General features: G+C 37.1%; 4 protein-coding genes and 1 long non-coding RNA gene across 5 annotated transcripts; 2 read left to right on the top strand and 3 right to left on the bottom strand.

Moving 5' to 3' along the window:
• The first annotated feature begins 454 nt into the window (after positions 1-454).
• LOC132798144 (guanylate cyclase 32E) lies at positions 455-9,770 on the top strand. Its single transcript, XM_060809881.1, is given in 24 exon segments — positions 455-1,297; positions 3,792-3,925; positions 3,983-4,094; positions 4,157-4,231; positions 4,283-4,390; positions 4,449-4,572; positions 4,630-4,779; positions 4,852-4,960; positions 5,106-5,190; positions 5,248-5,400; positions 5,468-5,620; positions 5,675-5,856; positions 6,001-6,109; positions 6,167-6,233; positions 6,290-6,387; positions 6,442-6,752; positions 6,806-6,975; positions 7,041-7,224; positions 7,275-7,415; positions 7,467-7,659; positions 8,423-8,629; positions 8,688-8,846; positions 8,914-9,234; positions 9,236-9,770. Coding segments are annotated over 24 exon segments (3,567 nt in total). The 5' UTR covers positions 455-1,141; the 3' UTR covers positions 9,302-9,770.
• On the top strand, positions 3,005-3,749 carry LOC132798150 (uncharacterized). Its single transcript, XM_060809903.1, has one exon. The coding sequence runs from the start codon at positions 3,111-3,113 to the stop codon at positions 3,684-3,686; it is 576 nt and encodes a 191-aa protein (XP_060665886.1). The 5' UTR covers positions 3,005-3,110; the 3' UTR covers positions 3,687-3,749.
• Positions 6,175-8,436, bottom strand: LOC132798151 (uncharacterized). The gene is made up of 4 exons (XR_009633911.1): positions 7,583-8,436; positions 7,074-7,210; positions 6,626-6,995; positions 6,175-6,313 (listed from the first exon to the last, which is right to left on the bottom strand). It is a non-coding gene; the product is annotated as an uncharacterized LOC132798151 (long non-coding RNA).
• On the bottom strand, positions 9,511-12,187 carry LOC132798147 (homogentisate 1,2-dioxygenase). The gene is made up of 8 exons (XM_060809899.1): positions 12,093-12,187; positions 11,341-11,610; positions 11,098-11,284; positions 10,911-11,031; positions 10,610-10,740; positions 10,273-10,554; positions 10,027-10,208; positions 9,511-9,948 (listed from the first exon to the last, which is right to left on the bottom strand). Exons 1-8 carry the CDS (start codon positions 12,105-12,107, stop codon positions 9,826-9,828), a joined length of 1,311 nt encoding a protein of 436 aa, XP_060665882.1. The 5' UTR covers positions 12,108-12,187; the 3' UTR covers positions 9,511-9,825.
• Positions 12,188-12,903: 716 nt separating this feature from the next.
• Positions 12,904-18,612, bottom strand: LOC132798142 (MPN domain-containing protein CG4751). Its single transcript, XM_060809880.1, has 6 exons — positions 18,178-18,612; positions 17,749-18,106; positions 17,598-17,685; positions 17,362-17,531; positions 17,036-17,284; positions 12,904-16,680 (listed from the first exon to the last, which is right to left on the bottom strand). Exons 1-6 carry the CDS (start codon positions 18,496-18,498, stop codon positions 13,631-13,633), a joined length of 4,236 nt encoding a protein of 1,411 aa, XP_060665863.1. The 5' UTR covers positions 18,499-18,612; the 3' UTR covers positions 12,904-13,630.
• Positions 18,613-19,712: the final 1,100 nt, after the last annotated feature.

Below are 19,712 nucleotides of genomic sequence, written 5' to 3' on the forward strand. Positions count from 1 at the left end.
ATAATTTAATTAATTTTCAAGACGTTTAATATGAAATGAATAAGTACAGTGAAATTAAATTCATTCAATCCTACATTGTCATATATGTACATATGTACACATGTAAATATGTATGTACATATGTATGTTTATTTTAAAAGTGCTGTGATACGTCCATTAACCAAAATATTTGTATACATTTCGTGAACTTCCATGCTAATCCGTGATTCGTGTCCTTGAGCCAGTCAGCAGATGTACATAGGTAAAGTCAGGAAAAATATATGTAAACATAGTAGTGGGCGGTACAATTCAAGAGCATGAGCTAATCCACGCCCTTGAACCAACGGCGCTATTTGGAGTGCAACGTAGAAGCAGAATTCAGTAAAATTGACAAGAATCATAGATAAAAACAGGCTATCGATATATGTAAACAGAACATTGTTATGTATTATGAGATTTTTCCGTGTCTTCATTAAGTGTAAATTAAAAGGGGGTAATTATTTGTAAAAGACATGCTCAAAAATTAACATTTTGTCAGTCTTAATTAAAGGAGCCAGCCAAGAGAACGAAAATTGTTTTTAGTTTGTATCAGTCAGAAGCGCGGAAAATGCACGTCGGACTCGTGCTATCCAAAATACCATATTAGCACCCACTCTCGACATCTAAGCCACAACAGTGACGGCAGCAGGAGCTAGAGCAGCAGGAGTCAGTAGGCGAGAGCAGCTTCTGTCAGTCATACGCCATTTCATTTTGGCGCGCAACGAGCCCACAACCGCAGCCCCGATTCCGATACCGACTCCGACACCGACCCCCGCATGATGCCGGAACCGATACGAAGCTGCAGCTACGAACGCCAACGCCATAAAAAGGACTCAGCAGCAGTTTGACGAGCCGCAGTCTGAATAGAATCCTAGGGTCGAGCAGTAGCAGCAACAAGTGAAAAAATAGCGGACTCGTGAATCTCAGTTGCTTGAAATTTAAATCTCAAATGTACCACACGAGAGAACGCGTAGTTGCCTTAAAGGTGACGCATTTGCAGTGCAGTTCTTAACTTGAAATCGCGTTCAGTGCACTTAATCCAACTACATCAAGTACAGCAGCAACAACGACGGCATATACGATTTCATTGGCATTAACTTCTTGTTTTACTTCTTTACGAGCAATGTGTCCGGTTAACACGGCCAAAAGCCGCGGTATTCCTGATATTTGCTTTCTTCTTGTGGCTATCACTTTGCTGTCATGTCAGCGGAGCCATAGCATAGCAGCCAGCAAAGACACCATAAATATTGGATTCCTTGCGGAATACTCTCAAATGCGCGTAAGTTCCAATTCACTTTACGTTCACTTCTATAGTTTACAAATAGTATTATATTTAGCCATCTATTTACTATACATATGTATCTGACGGGTTCTTGATACAGCAGCTAAATTTATTGCTCATTGGTCCAGTTTTGTTGTCTTTTATTTTTTTTTTAAAAGTATTTTTGGGGTCATTACAAATATGTAATCTCAAGGATCAAACTAAAACTAACATCTTAAAAAGCTTATAGCAAAACAATACAGTATTATTCTTAAAACCCTCAGAAAAAAAGACAGTCGGACGGACACGGCTGTTGATGCTAATCATCAAGGAATTAATCGTTAACAAAACATGTTCATCAACATAGAAGTTGTTTTTTCGTTAGATGAATATTATATAAGACAGCAGAATTTCAGAAAACTTCTTGCGACAATTTAATTTCGAAATAAATAAATTAGTTAAGTTAAATATCATTTTAGGAAAAATGAATATAAAATGAAAAATAATGCCTTTCAAAAACTTTTCCGACTAGACATTTTACCTTAAAATAAGAGATCAATTTTAAATATGACCAATAAAAAAAAAATTTAATTTAAATCTTTTAATTAATTTATTTATAATATTCTATCATAAAAAACAATTTCAGGATTTGACATTAAGTTACTCCTTAAAGCGGATATTGGAAGTCTATTGTTATTAATGCTTAACCAAAATTCTGCTCTCCAGCTCCTCAACATTTCCATTTGCAGTAAAGTCAATTTCAAAATACAATAAAGATTGTACACATATGTACATAACTATATACATATGTCATTGGTAATGATTTTTTATGCTTCGCTTATTAAAAGAAAGCAGGCTGCAGTATTTATCTTCAGTACTCACAGTGTTTCAATTTGCTTACCACCAAGTTATTTTAGTAAAAATACACATATATAGCCCATATATATATATTTCTCGATTGAGGTTGAAAATTACATATTTGCATATTTGAAGGGATTGAAAACACAGTGTATTTTCTCCAAATATTTATGTCCATCTGCAATATTGTCGAAGCATTTGTTTCGCTGGTACTCGGAATTAAATTAAACAATCAAGAATACACCGTTGCACACACTGTCGACAAAAATGTTAATAACAAAAAACAGGAATTTATGGTACATTTTGCTGACAAACTACGCTTTGTAGATAAAATGCCATGACAACGTCACGGACTTACAACTTCCTCTCACGCATTTGCCTATTTCCTTACTTACTGAACATTACACTTCACAGTAATAAGTTGTCTCTGAGTTTTGAGAGAGCACAAATATGTACAATATAATGAAGATAAAGACCTTTTGGATTAACATTGCATGTATACGTAATACGAAGTTAATGACGGTGCGGTGCTTATTATAAAAGCATAAAATTCCATTTCATTTGGTTGAACTATAAACATCATAACAATAATTTTCAAGGTCCGACAAATAACGGCGCTTTTAGCAAACAGTGTTCAAACTGCATGTGTACAAAGGCAATTTTTGTGAATGAAGAGATCAAGTAAAAAGTTTAACGAAATATATTTTTCGTTGATTATAACGACTAGTGTGTGTGTCCTGCAGTTGTCAAGGCATTGGTATTTCGCAAACTAATTATAGTTTCGGCCCACCTTAAATGAGAAAAGTTTCACATCATACTGTCATCAATCATAGGCAAATTGACGAATGAATGCAATTTATGTTCTAAGCAAAATTATTCCAACTGTAACAATAATATTTGATAAGGCTTTCAAAACAAAAATAAAATATCTTTAATATAAATTTATTACAGTCAAATTTTACTAAAAGATAATATGTTTAGATTGAAGGATATTCTATTGATGTTGCAATCGCATCCTAAATGCTGGTTATTTATTATACTGGAGTCGACAGTGCTACTGGGTATTATACAACCTTTCAATGAGCTTACTTATCGCGATATGCCACGTGAAATAGCATACAGTCTGCTATACACAGGTTGCGCGATGAGTACATTTTACTACGGATATGGAATAGTGCTGCTAAGAACAACCGGGTCATGTAATGACTTTCTATGTCGGATCTGTGGAGCTAGTCTCAAAATTTGGAATACCTTCAGTTTCCTTATGATGCTGCCTTGGAGTATGAAAATATACGCACAGATTGATAAGATATCTAGCTGCATTTTAAGTTCGATCAATCAACATCCAAACATTCATGTGATCTTCGGAGATATAATACTTGTATCTCAACTATTATTACTTTGGATTTCATTAATTTTTGCTATAATCCATGGATATAATATGACAACTGGTCTGCGTATAAATCAACCTCGACGTAATCAAGAACTTAGAGCATATGCAATGGCTTTGAATCGTTCGCTCGGCTTTGAGATGATTCGAATTCCTTGATATTAATAGAATGCTTTGATAATTGAAAGATGACCCAAATTACAAACAAAATTGTTAACATAAGTTCATCTGCTTTTTTTTTCAATTTTTATTTGGAAACATAAGGTGACACTTGGCGGCCTTCCGCTTGCCGTTGAAGATGTCAATAAAAATGTTAATTTGTTGCCGGGGAAAACACTGACCTTTACGCCATTTGATATAGGCAACAAAATGAGCTCATATCGAGTAAGACCATTAAGGTAACTTATAATTAGCTTGAGTCCTTCGCAATAAAAAATCACTTTAATTAAATCTAGATTTATGACAGAAATGAGGGAGAAAAAGGTAAAAGCTTTTATTGGGCCCGATGAAAGCTGCACAACTGAGGCTTTACTTGCATCTGCCTGGAATACTCCAATGCTTTCATTCGTAAGATCAAAAAAAGTAATATTTGTTATTGCGTATTGCTCAAATTCTCTTGTATTCTATAGAAATGCTCCGACTCAATTGTTTCGAATAAAAACACTTTTCATACATTTGCACGTACTCTCGCCCCAGCGTCAAAGGTAATTCTAATACTCGTCAATGATACACCATAATATTCTTGTTTCATATAGGTTTCGAAGAGTGTGATAAGTCTGCTAAATGCATACGATTGGAAGAAATTTGCAATTGTTGTAAGTTCGAAGCCAATTTGGGGCTCGGATGTAGCTAGCGCTATACAGGTGAGAAATCAAACTAGTTTTTCTTATGGACAAGAGTAATCATATCCAAGTTATACAGGAACTGGCAGAATCTAGGAACTTTACAATCACTCATTTTAAGTACATATCGGACTATATACCCATAAAAAAAACATTATCTCAAATTGAAAATATTGTTGAAGAAACCTACGCAACAACGCGGAGTAAGTTTTTTGTACCTATGAAATCGTTTTAATCCAAATTAAATTTAACACATTAAGTATACGTATTCATTGGAGAACACATCGCCATGGTGGACTTTGTTCGATGCTTACAAAACAGGAAACTTCTGGAAAGCGGAGAATATATCGTTATATCTGTAGATGATGAAATTTATAATGCAAATCGTCGTGTTAATATCATGGAACGTAGTATGTTAAATTACCTAAGCTAGTTGGCTTGAAGCAACCTTGAACTCTAACGCATGCACGATCTCATTGCAGATTATTTAGATCCTTATATTAGAAAAGAAAAGAGCAAATCCCTGGACAAAATCTCATTTCGTTCAGTTATAAAAATAAGCATGACATATCCACAAAATCCTCATATTCGGTAATTTTCATCTAACTTCAATTAAATTTCACACAAACAACTATACCCTGCAATGCCTACATTTTTCACTTTTAGTCTATTTACATAATGACTAATATGCATTTTATAAATATGTATATGTATACCAAATGAATTAATATTACAGTGATATTTGTGCTAAAATTAAGGAATATGCACGCAAAGCACCCTTCCTAGTACCCTACCACCAACGAGTTTACGAAAACATATCGGTATGTAATACCACCGTTGTTACTAAAAATTCTTATTTACAATGGTAATATACTTAGGTGCCTATTTATGGCTTGCACTTGTACGACAGCGTAATGATTTATGCGCGTGCTATAACAGAGATACTTCAGCTTGGAGGGGACATTAACGATGGGAGTCTCGTAATGAGTCATATATTTAATAGGTCCTACCACTCCATTCAGGGTTTCGATGTGAGTAGAATGTATTCGAACGAATTCCGACTACAGATATTCTAATATAATATGATATGTACTGTAGGTATTCATTGACTCCAATGGCGATGCAGAGGGTAATTATACTGTGATCACATTACAGAGTGATGCGAGTGGAGGTAGCACGGGTAATTCGATAGCAAAAATGTCGATGCTGCCTGTAGGGTTCTTTGTATATAATAAGGATTCTCTAATACCAGTAAGAAAAAAATATTAACTTAAAATATCAAAGAATAATTTATTTTCATTAAAGGAATTTCGTTATATCAAAAATGGTCGAACTATTCAATGGCTTAATGGACGCCCGCCGCTAGCTGAGCCAATGTGTGGCTTCCACGGGGAGTTGTGTCCTCGGAAGAAATTGGATTGGCGTTATCTAATAACAGCTCCTCTATGCGTATTTGTGTTGATAGTAGCCATCGCCCTTCTGCTCAAGTAAAGATAATTTACTATAATCTTTTGGTTTAGGTTTGCACAAATTTCGCACATATTGGAATTTAAAACAAAATTAAGGAATCTGCAACCTGTGTAATTTCTCTAAGCAATATTAAGACATATACATTATGAACTCTTCTGCAGGCACTACCGTTATGAACAAACTTTGGCTGGCTTATTGTGGAAAGTAGATATGAAGGAAGTGACCGTAATTAATCTGGGCGAATACAATAATCCTAGCCATAAAAATATTGTAAGAAAGAAATATCTATTGAGATATAATTGAATTTACATACCTACTTCTAAATAGGTCCAAATATGTCGACAAAGTATTCTGGTTGTTGGAGAACCAAATAAAAGATCATTCACAAACATTGGTATGTAAAGTATGTGCACTTTTTGAAAGTCAATAAACAACAACATTTTGCAAAAGCTCTTTTTCGTGGAAACATCGTCGCTATGAAAAAAATACATAAAAAGAATGTGGATATAACCAGATCGGTTCGCAAGGAGTTGAAATTAATGCGTGAGGTAAACGGTATAGTTGGAAATTTCTTTGGAATTAAATATAAGATCCGTTTTCAGGTTCGTCATGAAAATATAATAAATTTTATTGGTGCATCAATTGATCACGGATCGGTGATAATATTCACCACATACTGTGCCAGAGGCAGCCTAGAAGATGTACTTGCGAATGAGGACTTGCATTTGGATCATATGTTTATATCTTCATTGGTTACGGATATACTGAAAGGCATGATTTACTTACACGATTCGGAGATAATATCGCACGGAAATCTAAGGTCTAGCAACTGTCTTATCGATTCTCGATGGGTATGCCAAATCTCTGATTTTGGACTCCATGAATTAAAAGCCGGCCAGGATGAACCCAATAAGTACAAATATAAAATATAAATAAAAATATGCGGTTACAGTGAATTTATTACAGAATTGAATTGGAAATGAAACGCTCCCTTACCATGGCACCTGAACTTTTAAGAAATTCTTTGAGACCAGCCCGTGGTTCCCAGAAGGGCGATATTTACTCCTTTGGCATTTTACTATACGAGATGATTGGGCGTAATGGAACCTGGGGTGAAACTACATATACCAATGAAGGTAAGATTTTATCTGCAGTGCTTAAATATTTATGAGGATCATATATAAATTCTGTTATTGTCAAGAAATAATTGAATTAGTAAAACGGCCCGACTTACTGCAACATGGAGTGTTTCGCCCAGCTCTTAGCTACCTTGATATACCAAACTATATACGGCAATGCTTGCGACTTTGCTGGGAAGAAGATCCTGAAGTCCGTCCCGATATACGACTTGTTAGAATGCATCTAAAAGAACTGCAAGCGGGATTGTAAGTTTGAATTATGAGTTATTTGTTTCTCCATTAAGATTCGTTTCCAGAAAACCAAACATATTTGATAACATGCTGGCAATTATGGAAAAATACGCCTATAATCTGGAGGGTTTAGTACAAGAACGCACAAATCAACTATACGAAGAGAAAAAGAAAACAGACATGCTACTCTATCAAATGCTACCGAAGTAAGATATTTAAAAAAATATATATATATACTATACATTTGTTTATTACAGAACGGTAGCAGAGTTGTTGAAAAGTGGTGACCCAGTTAAAGCCGAGTGTTTTGACTGCGTTACTATACTCTTTAGTGACATTGTTGGTTTTACAGAACTTTGTACGACTAGCACACCTTTTGAAGTAGTTGAAATGCTAAACGATTTGTATACATGCTGCGATTCTATTATATCGAACTATGATGTTTATAAGGTAAATAGACTTTTAACAATTGTAAAATGTCTACTTTGAACTATTTCAACTGAAATAAAACGAACGATTAAGTTTTCAATTTATTTTAAATTACGAATCGTTTGGGAGAAATTCTTGATACAATCATAAAATATTCTCGAAGCATTCTGAGTTTTTATACCCGCTACCAATAGGGAGAAGGGTATAATCCATAGCTTTATGCCGACAGGAAATGTATGTAACAGGCATAGGGAGGGATCTCCGACCCTAAAAAGTATTCATATTCTTGATCAGCATCAACAGCCGAGACGATCTGTCCATGTCCGTCTGTCTGTCTGTCCGTATGAACACTTTGATCTCAGAGATTATAAGAGCTACACATTTTTTCGACAACCCTTGCTTATTCACAGGTAGATCAAATGTTTATCACGCCCACTTCTGCCCACATAAAATTTGGCTGCGTCCAGATAAAAATTGTCGAAGTTATTAAAGAAATATTTTTGTATGGGCAAATACGCATACTTACTAGGGGTCTTAGTTGCTTTGGACATCAATCTGGTATATTTGGTACTCTATAATATATCTCGAATGTAATACTATATCAATATACCAAATATACCATTTAAAATATTTTTATGTATTTTTGTGGTATAATGTTTTGGTATATTTTGAGAATGATACCCCAACATTTTGCTTTTATTCAAAATGGGTAGCGGGTATCTCACAGCCGAGCACACTCGACTGTAGCCTTCTTACTTGTTAGTTTTCCACTTACTGACAACAGGTGGAAACAATTGGAGATGCTTATATGGTAGTATCCGGACTACCCTTGAAAAATGGCAACCGACATGTGGGGGAAATAGCCTCTCTCGCTCTACACTTAATAGAAACAGTAGGGAATCTCAAAATACGTCACAAGCCGACGGAAATGATGCAACTGCGGATTGGGCTCCACTCTGGACCTTGTGCAGCTGGCGTAGTTGGTCAAAAAGTAAGTAATTCCATAATTATTGTGTTAAGTAATCTACATAACTTCATCATTTTGAAAGATGCCTCGTTATTGCCTATTTGGGGACACTGTTAATACAGCTTCCCGAATGGAGAGTACTGGGGAGGCAATGAAAATCCACATTTCAGAGCTGACTTATCAGCTGCTGCAAAATATCGGAGGCTATATATGTGTTGAACGAGGACTAACTAGTATTAAGGTAGCATTGCTTAATTACTTAATTAATTTAAATTACGAAAGCTATTCCAAAAATTAATGTCCTACAGGGCAAAGGTGACTTGCGGACTTATTGGTTGACCAAGCGACTTAAATCCGAAATACGATCACTGACGATTAAAGATTGGACACCCGATTTAATCAGCACTGTTGATTCTATCAATACCTGCTGTCCACCGATACATCGTAGCGAAGATACATCCCTACTGCATCCGAAAAGCCTGCGTTCAGGCTCTTGTAATTGCGCCACTAAATCTTTATACATCCGTCGATCTGATGATAATGTTACAACCACACAGGACACATCCATTATGCAGAAAATCAGCGAGCCAGGGCAGATCAATTGCAATCAGTTATGCGTGTGCCGGCTAAAAAAGCAGTCAGGTATTCAACAATCGGAGCCCTCGCTCTGCACCGAGCATTACTTTTAGACTTTAGATTTAAACATCCACAAAAATTAGAAATGTAATCTGTCCGACCGTATAAATACGTAGATCTAGAAAACTTTAATAGTACCAATAGCAAATAGCCAAAAAAAAAAATAGCTAAGAAGTTTTTTCCATCTTGCCCTATAGAACTATAACAAAGTAAAAGGTACAAGAATTTATTTTCATCTAAAAAAAAAACAAAAGAGATATTGAATAAATGTTAATGTTTGCATAAACTAGATGGAAAGTTATTTAAGAACCCAATTTATGTGGGAAACACGTAATCTGTTCTTGGATAAATAAAACTATATGTTCAATGTAAAGTGAATTTCCAATTAAAAACTTTACATATCTATGGCAACATCGAAAGCACTTTTTTTCTCTATTCTGAAACTATCAATACCAGTTATTCAACTATATAAGATATATCATAGATATAGAATTTTGGTCTCAGCCAATTCCATTATTATAAAAATCCATGTATTCCAAAAAATAATAAATGTAAACTGAAATTATTTGTGAAATTGATTAAATTTAAATTTTAAAGTTGCTCTTTAAAGCTTGCCAGCATTCGTAGTACTGAGCATCTAATTTCTGACAAGTGTGTTCGCCCCACTTTGTCACGGCCAGGCTGAGGGACGACTCAAACATAAAAGCCTATAATAATAATTATAATAATAATAACAGATGTCATTGCGTTAAAATACAAATTTATAAAAGAGAAAATAAACTCACTTGAGTTCCATCGGCTATACGCTCAGGTTTCAGTTTAGCATTGGAAGCACCTTCAAAACACTTGACATCCGGACCATGGGGCGTCATAATAGAGTGTAACGTACCGCCGCCTGGAGCAAAATCATCCTCTTTAGCCTCATAACGACCTAGTATGAGACCCATGAATTCGCTCATACAATTTCCTGAAATATATTACCATCAATCAATGCCGAACTTCTTATTGTTTAAATATATCTTGATAATCACTATGATAATACGGAGGACGGAAAGTGTGCTCCTGCACCGACCAACGAGGCGGAAAGATTACGAAATCCGCGATGGCTGTACCGGGTCTGAGGCTTGGGCATGTAAGAACTGTGAAAATACTCGGATCACAGTGATCAAAACTAACCGAATTGATAACCATAAACTTGGATAAATCATATTTATACGGAACATAATTCCCATGCCAAGCGACCACATCGAAAATGCTGTGATTTTGAGTGGCCACAAATAAACTGCCTTGAAATTTCGATATGACTTGATACTCTAGAAGCAAACACATTCAAGTTATTGATTAGTTTATACTATTGATGAAAACAACCTTTCCCAGCAGTGTCATCGAACCAGGCGACAGGAGTTTCAAAGTCTTTCGGATTGGCTAGTCCGTTTGCGCCAATAGGACCCAGATCTGGCAAACAAAAGTGTCCATCATAAACCTCAAGTATATAACCTCTGAAATTGAAATGAATGCTTACCAAAATTAATCCATTAGCAGATTTGATTAAATTAAATATAATTATTTTGGTACCCGGTGCACATTAAGGTTAAAGTACAATAAGATAATATTATGATAGTTTAGGGAAATTTTGACTATTTATCTTTAGCCACACTCTTCTACGCACCTACTTAGCGTGTCAATCTTTACGGCAAAACGGATGCCCTGGGGAATAACACAAATTTCATTCGGAGATACAGTCATACGTCCGAGTTCAGTTGTTATATCCAAAACTCCTTGTTGTGGCACTAGAAAAATAATATGGTTAATTTAGACTCTAATTCGGTACAGCTATTTAGACGCCAGATCCCTACCAATGAGCAGGTCACCATCACTGTTATAGAAAGCAGAATTGTCCATAGACGTGTTGCATAAATAGATGTGGATAGCCAATCCATGACGAGCCCTTGCATCGCCAGCACCGCATACAGTGTGAAATCCATCGACAAAGGTTATAGTCTCTTGCTCTTTTGCGGGTATGTCAAAAGGTTTCCAGCGCATCTTATGTTAGAATGATATAAAAAAACATCTAGAAATATGTATTTAAGGCAACTTACCTGGTTGGGATTTGGGGGTTGTTCATCCCAATTTTGACTCAAATACTTAGAGCCTTCATATCTTTTAAATGGCTTATGAACCGCGCTGGGGAGTTTCCTATATAGCCAAGTTCGCACATTTTCAGTACGTGGGGCAGTAAATGCGGATCCTGACAATTGCTCTGCATAAAGACCATAGGGACACTGCTGAGGAGAGTTTTGACCCACTGGCAACGAATTGGGACACCGCTCGTCCTCTGATGAGAAATGCGAGCCAAAGCCCGATTGGTACTATAACATTTCCATATTTAAATATTAAATCGTATACAAATTTCAAGTTATATGCTTAACAGTTTTTATCTGCTGCATACGTCAAATTTAACTGAACGACTCGTTGAGCAGCTTTTGCCTTGTAGGCATACATACTCGTATATGTACTAAGCTGCCATTCAAAAAACTCCACTCATTTCTTTTAAATATTTTTGTTTGCACATTTTAATATATTTTCCGTAGAAAATACTAAAATAATAGTTGACACAGCAACGAGTTAATAGTTGGCACTTATTTTTTAATATTATTTATTCAACGTTTATTTATCAATTCAGATATTATATTTCACATGTAATTCGTTTGATGTTATTTACAAATTTCGGAAAAGTGATTGATTAAATTAAAAATTTATATTTAGCAACTAAGATCGATTGCCAATATTTATTTCCCTTTGCCAATTTTTTTTTTATTTTAAGTTTAAATAGCATTAAATCGGAGTTTACCTTATATTGCGACATTTGCTGTTCTCTAGCTTACGACGAAATCAAATACAGACTTATGCTCCTCTGACAAAATCACGACTATTTATACGATCGGATTGGCCAAGTCACTTGTTTTTTTAATACCGTGCATGTTACCCCTAGAAGGGTATTTTAGACGTTGCATCTGAGAATTGCGTCGCTTGATAGCTCAATTATTATTAAAATAATATATGTAAATCGAAACAAATTAATAAAATTTCATAAATTCGAATTAAACAATAAATATGTATGACTATATATAAGAATATATATGTGTATATGGTATCAAAAGGTATCTCAATAGCAACTACCTAAAAAAAAGTTCACCTGTTTTTTTTTAATATAATCAAATGATCCACTGAAGTCTCTTAGCACCACAACCGGCCTTTTCATTTCGATGAAGTAAACAGCACGTAAACACCTGTTCCCCAGGTATTTGTTTATGCATCTTTATCACAGCCTCACTTCTCAGTCAAGCTATTATTGTTGTTCAGTTTTATTTCTAAGGCAGGGGCTGATAATATTTTGAATAGCAGTTTGACTGGTTTAATTTAAATATTCTAGTAGATCATAACAAAATTGTTAACCGGTACTTTGATACACTTACATCTAAGTGTATTTTAATCTATTAAGTAAAACATTGAAGAAGGTGTGTCTTCTTGTCACAAATATAAAGAATATATACCAGGGAAATATTGTTTGTAAATATGTAAATCGGTGAATACGATGTTGCTCAATTAAATGCTGTTCGCAAATTAAATTTACCTGTGCAAAACTACCCATATAAAGTCTGTTGTGAACATCCAGAAATTAATTTATTTTCTATTTAATATTGTAAACTAAGAAACTAGTTTAAATATTTTATTGCGGCAAAGTCAATTTGAAATTATGTTATAGGTAATACATTTTATATATGTATGCAGTAAGTTTGTGTAGGTTCATGTTTGTATGCATTTATGTATCTGAGTGTACTATATTAAAATACTTAAAGTACCTTTGTGCATTATTTAAACCTAGAATAGTTTATTGTATAAATTAAATGTTTAAGGACATCAAGCACTAAATATACCCAACTTTGGGAATGCAATACATATGTATCTGTATATCTTAATATCATTATCTTTACTTTTATATGTATATGTGTTTGTTTTTGTTTCTGTACTTATCTACATTCTGGACATATTGCAAATATATCAAATTTATTACAAATGATACGCCATGCAGTATGAGTGCTAATTTCAACTGATTTTCAATGAATATTCCTTTAAATTAATTGCAATTAATATCTATGTAGACATGCGGAACTTTCTTAATTTCTCTTGCTTTCCATACCAATCTGCATTTTACAATTTCAATTCGAATGCACAGGCATCTTAGAAAGGCGATTTAAGTCATGGGTATGAGTTTGGGAAGATATTCACTTAACATTATATTGAGAATGGGAGATAGATACTGCTGAGAAAATACTGCGTTCACTGGGACGTACTACACTCGTCAGTAGAAGCGCCTTGTCGCCTATCCTAATCATGTGATAAGTTCAAGACATCATCCCCAACATTATTTTTCGGTATTTTCGCTGGCGGGGGAGCAGCTAAATCAGCTACCGATGCAAACTCCATTCGTTTCTTAGGCAATGCATTGCCAAGTAGGGCACCTGGCGGTGCCAATTCCCCGTACAGACGGCTTAGATCCGGAGATGGACGTCGATGCGATGAACCGCTGCTACCGTCCGACGGCGCTGGTGACGGCGTGTTTGAGGGCACACTGGATATTGCCAAATCGACAGCACTAAAATTATATTTGCTACCTGAATTGGCATTTCCAATTATGCTACCGCCTCCGCCCCCGCTGCTTATGGACTTGGTAGGTGTAAGTCGCTCCAATGCCGGCGACGCAGATGACTCTCTAGTTCGAGCCGACGAAGGTGTTGTCGATTTGGGCGGCTTCATCATCATGGCCGACAGAGATTCCTGCTGAATCTTGAACAGGGCCGAAGGAGACATAAACATATTATTTGCTGCTAACGTTGACTTAGACAGCGGATCTGGTATTCCATATTTTCCATGCTGCTGCTGAAAGAATGCCGCATAATCCTGCATTTTCTCCTGGGCCAGTGCATTGTAGTAAGCCGCAGAGTTTGATAGAGTAGATGGTGATGGTACGCCCGTTGCCGCTGAACTGCTGCCGGATTTTGAAGAGTTACCTGTTACAGCAACTGCTGCAGTCGCTCCTGATGGCGCTGCAAAAAGCGCATCCAAATCGGCGGCTGCCTTGTTCTGGCGATATAGCAACGCTTTAATTTCTGAATCATGCTTCTCCAGTTGCAGCAGTTGATTAAGCATATCCGATTGCATGTCCTTCTGCTTTTGCTTGAGACTAACTGCGCTGGCAGCGCCACCGGCGGCAGCAGCCATGCCACTTGCGCCAGCAGCCAGCAATGCAGACAGCTCATTGTGAGCTCCACTCATATGTTTGCTTCCGGTTCCAGCCATTGCAGCGGCAAATTGATTGTTCGGATCAAACAATTTCGTGTAGGTCTGTAATAATGCTGTGTAGTCGGCTTGGGCTGATTGTTGTTGCTGCTGTTGCTGCTGCTGATGCTGTTGTTTCTTGCTGGTAGTAACAGGTGGCGGCGGTATTGATGCTGCAGCAACTGCAGCCATATGCTGCTGTAGGAACGCATTGAGGTCATTGCTCTGCTTGCTCTGCTGCTGCATGTAGGAATCATAGCCCAGCAGCTTAGACGCTTGAATTAAATTGTTGTAGTCAGCATTAAGTGCAGCAGCAGCAGCTGCCGCCGACGATGATGAAGATGCAGCCGATGTTGATTTTGACGACTTGCTGCTTGTTGGATTTGTCGCTTGTTGATTGCTGCCTGTCAAATAACTTAAATCAGAGCCAAAGCCCAACGTTCCAAGTGTGGTAGCACCCAAGGCCTCTGCTTGCTGTAAGAGCAGAGCCGCATACTCAGGCGAACGTATTAGTTCGCTCATCTTAAGCGGATCATTCTTGAGCTCGTCCAGTTCTTTCATGAGCTTTGTTTTATACGAGTTCGATGATGAGCTAGAATTCGATGATGACGATGACGCCGAGGACTTGGAAGATCGTTCCATTTTTGACTTGCTGCCACTGTTACTGCCACTGTTGTTAGTATTGCTGCTGCCGCTTATGCTTCCCGTGTTGCTGGCCGTGGGAAGCGGCATGTTGAAACTATTGGAATAGGCTGCCACAGCCGCTGCCACAGTGGGATCGCTAAGATTACCTAGCGCTGTCGCACTGTTGGACTGTTTTGAGCCACCCACTTTAGCCGCTGCTGCAGCCAATTGATTAAGCGATGAACTGCCATAATCCTTGCGTTGTTGCTGCTGAAAGAGAGCGGCCAGATCTGCCTGCAGAAAATTGGGCGGTAATTGGCCAGCTAGCTGTGCCAAACTAGCTGCCATCAAGTCATTGGCTGTTGGCAAGCACGCTGCAGATGGCGGCACTAATGGCACCGAGGTCAGTGCATCATATTTATTCGGTGTCAAACTTGGACTATTTCGGGCAATGTCGCTAACACTAAACTTGCCAGGACTTGGTGCTGGCGAATTTCGTGTGCGGGATGTGTGTGACGAGGCATCCGATTTAGCTGGCGATGGCGAGGCCCGCACTGGAAGCTCAAACTTTGCAGGACTGGCAGCATTCGATTGTAATTGAAGATTTGTGGGACTGTCTCGTGGTGATACAGATTGTGCTTGGACAGAACTTGTTGCAATGCTATTCACTGGCGGTATCTGTGGCACCATTGGGACCTGTGGAGGCGGCAACTGGTTGGCAGAAGCAGTCAGCGGTATCGGTGGCACCACGGCACTTGGTGTTGTGGCTGGAGTATGGTTCGTTGGATTTGGCGTTGCCAATGGTGATAGCATACGAACTGGATTCATATTAAGTCCCGATGGCATACAAAGTTGTTCCTGCAGCGACATTACTTTAAGCTCGCTAGCTTTTTGCTCAGCTTGCAGTGTCGTTTCATCCTCTATCTTTCGAGACACTTCTTCGACGGAATTCAATTGAATAATCTCTCCCAATGGTTCCTCTTTGAGCTTCTGCTCTTCCAGTTTAATATCATTCATCGGCTCAGATTGCGACTGTGACTGTTGCTGCGTCGCCTTTTCCATCTTAACTATCAAATCATCGTCATCATTATCAATTATCTTAATAGTCTTCGGTGGTATGAAATCGTCTTCCTGTTCACAGTCTAGGACGGCACATAACCAATTCCACAATGCTTTATCACTCTGCTTCGATGGAAACTTTGGATACAGAGTGTTTTTCAATTTCTCGATGTAGGTAACATCGTTGTTGTAAATGTTACGAAACTTGACAATCTCGCCACGATACTGAGTATAATAATCGACGCACGATTGAATTTCAGTCCGCACCTCTTCTGGTATCTCTTTATCGGGCAGCACCGAATATTGCATTAACATTGGTCGTCCATATTCCATGGCCTGTTTATTTTCATTTGGCGGCACTATCCATATACACTTCACTACCGACTCCAGAGTTGGGTTTTCTTCGTAATAAGGGGCTAGAAAGACAACAAGAGATCTTTATTAATGGCCGTCCAATTTTGTTTCGTTTTGAGCTTCAAATTTAAATGGAATTAAACCGGATCAGGAACCGAACCATTAAAATTGCATAAAAAACACCGAACACACTGATTAAAACCTTTTTATGAAAATAAGTTAGATTTTACGGTTCCTTAAAAAAAAAATGTAACATCTATTCTTCAGTTACAAAACTATGTTTTGATTTTTTTTAAATTCTTATCTATATGACTACGAATGAATTTAGTAGGAAATCTTTTTCGAAAGAACAAATAATTGAAACTTATATTAACAATGCAAACTAAAACCTAGGCGTCACGAGCACCTTGTACTTACAAATAACAAGTGAAACGCATGGTGTATATGTTAGATCGCTAGCACCTCGCATGCGTATCTGATAGTCTAGTTGTGAATCGCAATCGCGTAATGTCGGCTCAGCTTGAAACTTGGGATGCGAGTGATACCAGCCAACAAGCAAAACTTGATCTTGTAACATCATTTTCTGTATATCCCGCTCTACTTCGCCGGCCCGTTGGCGATCGAAGCGGGTGTTGCGGCATGGATACGTTTTCGTTATTGTCAATGCTGCAAATCCAAAAATAAAACAAAACATTACAGTTTCATGCCACACACATAAGGTGTACATTTAATTCCGGACTCACTGTGCGTGTTCATATCCCAAGTACCTCCCAAATATCCGCACACTTCGCGTACGGTCAAATGGCAATGGAAATCAGCTAGCAAAAGAGCGGAGGATGTGATTGTCAATAGAAAAGGTTGTAATTTGCCCAATGAAGTGAACGGCACGGCCTCAATTAACATATTGGCATCGCTAGAAATAAAAAGTAAAATTTGCAGTAAACAACTCATAAACACTAAAATATAGCGAAAGACTTACTGAATAATATTGCGATTGGTCACAGTATTGTGCTGAAATACTGTACGTTTCACAATTAAATCTGGTGATTCAGTTTTGCGTTCGGCGTCTATCAGAAAAACAAAATACGTTTATCATTCTAAATAGTCTTTAATAAGATATGTTATCTTACCTAGTTCACCATCCTCTGGCGTTGACTCCTTTTGCAAAGCACACTTTCGCAAATATGTATTTTTATAGGCATCTAGCTTTTTGCCTTTGTATTTTACAGAGGCCCAACCGCAGCCACTCTTTTTTTCAGGATTTATGATTCGTTTACAATGCATTGCCCAAGCACTGGGTGTTACAAATATTGTTTCAGTCTCTTGAGATTTAATTTTACCATCTGGCAAAAGATCACCGACAAACTTTTGTCCCAGGTAATCAATTGTCATTAGCGATTTGCCTGGCTGTAGAACGTTTGCAGCCATTAGAGTTTGCAGAGTTACTGTGCGACCAGTGCCATTGAATCCCTCATAGTTCTCCTTCGCCTATACCCAAAAATATATACAATATTGTACGTAGATATGGCAACAAAAATTTGTACAACAGATTGGCTTACCTCGTCATCATTCTCATCGTCAGGCACATCGCTGTCTGCATCTTTTTCACACATACTATCTTCCAGTATGGAAATCTGACAGGGCGCCACTGCCTCGGCAGGAGTGGGTTCTGCGTCCGCTTCACCTTCAGCCGCATCCGACATAGACATATCGCGTTCCCCATCCACATCACTTACATCGTCATTTGTTGTTTGCGGCAGCAGTGGCGTCGAGTCGCCCTCGCCATCAGCCTCTCCGTCCGTGCTGCCATCCATTTGGTTTTCACGCACCTCTAATTGTTCGCCATCGGGCGTTAAGCCATTTTCCACACCGTTTTCCATGCGCTTATGTCTAGTTTTTATTAGAAAATAAATCCTTTCCAAATTTTGCTATCCACGATTATGCCGCAGAACAGCCGCAGAATTTATGTATGTGGTAGCAAATAGAGGTGCAAAAATATCGATATCGCACTCTATGAGCGACATACACTAAACTCTATAAATAATAATTTTAGTTTCATATTCAAGTTACAACAAAAAAGTTACGAATAATACCAACGATGTAGGTATTATTACATTTGAATTAGTTTAATAAATAAAGAAATTAAATAAATTAAAAAATATATATTTAAATATCGATATTATTGGTGATGCATCTCTCAGTGATGCGACAGTAAAATTTTTCGTCACAGAATTTATTTAAAGAAGCTTAAATTATCGATGTTGCTATCTATGCAACTCTAATAGCCCTTTTCCACTACACTCAGTTTTTTTACGTTTCGAACTGACTTTTTTTTCTTATGGGTTTTCACATTGGGCAACCGTAACATTCTTTGGTGCAGTGGAAATAAGCTATAAGAACGCATATTCTGCCAAATCGTTGTTTCTATTTACTAACTCGATTAGAATTTCTTACTGTTAACAAAGTGGTCAAAATGTTTTAAACTTTTGTAGTATTGAGCCAATACTATTGATTAATTTATTATAAAAATTTGATTGCTTAATTTATTCGATAATTTGTATATATAAAACGATAAATGCAGCTGATTACTCAGGACACATTGGAAAACTTCTTGCTTGCAAGATTTACGTAAATTAGAAGACTAAAAAAGGCGACGCACCATGATTTTATAAACGATCTACAGCTCATACGTGTTTGTGCTGCAATGAACGTTGGGAAGCACGCCATTCCTGCCACACAAAAGTAACAATGTTTTGTCAATTTGCCGAATCTTCCATCAAATAATGTCAGTAAATGAAACATTTATCTTATTGAGTAACACGGAACTGCATAACTTTTTGACCTCATATTTACTGGATTAAATGATGAAAAGCCCAGCTTTCAGAATTTTCAATCCAAAGACGTTTGTAAGCTTTGCACAAAAAAAATGCAAATTTTTTTGGCGTTTCCAAAACGGTTACAAGAAGTTCAACATTTTTCGAATTCAAATAAGTTAACAACAATTTTAGTAGTAAGTAATGAAATGGCATTTTATTTGAGTTTGTTGTTAATAATTAATTCATTTATAGAACGAAGGCGAAAACCAATTTGAAAT

Source organism: Drosophila nasuta, chromosome 2L (genome assembly GCF_023558535.2).
Source record: "Drosophila nasuta strain 15112-1781.00 chromosome 2L, ASM2355853v1, whole genome shotgun sequence".
In the NCBI taxonomy this organism is placed as follows: domain Eukaryota; kingdom Metazoa; phylum Arthropoda; class Insecta; order Diptera; family Drosophilidae; genus Drosophila; species Drosophila nasuta.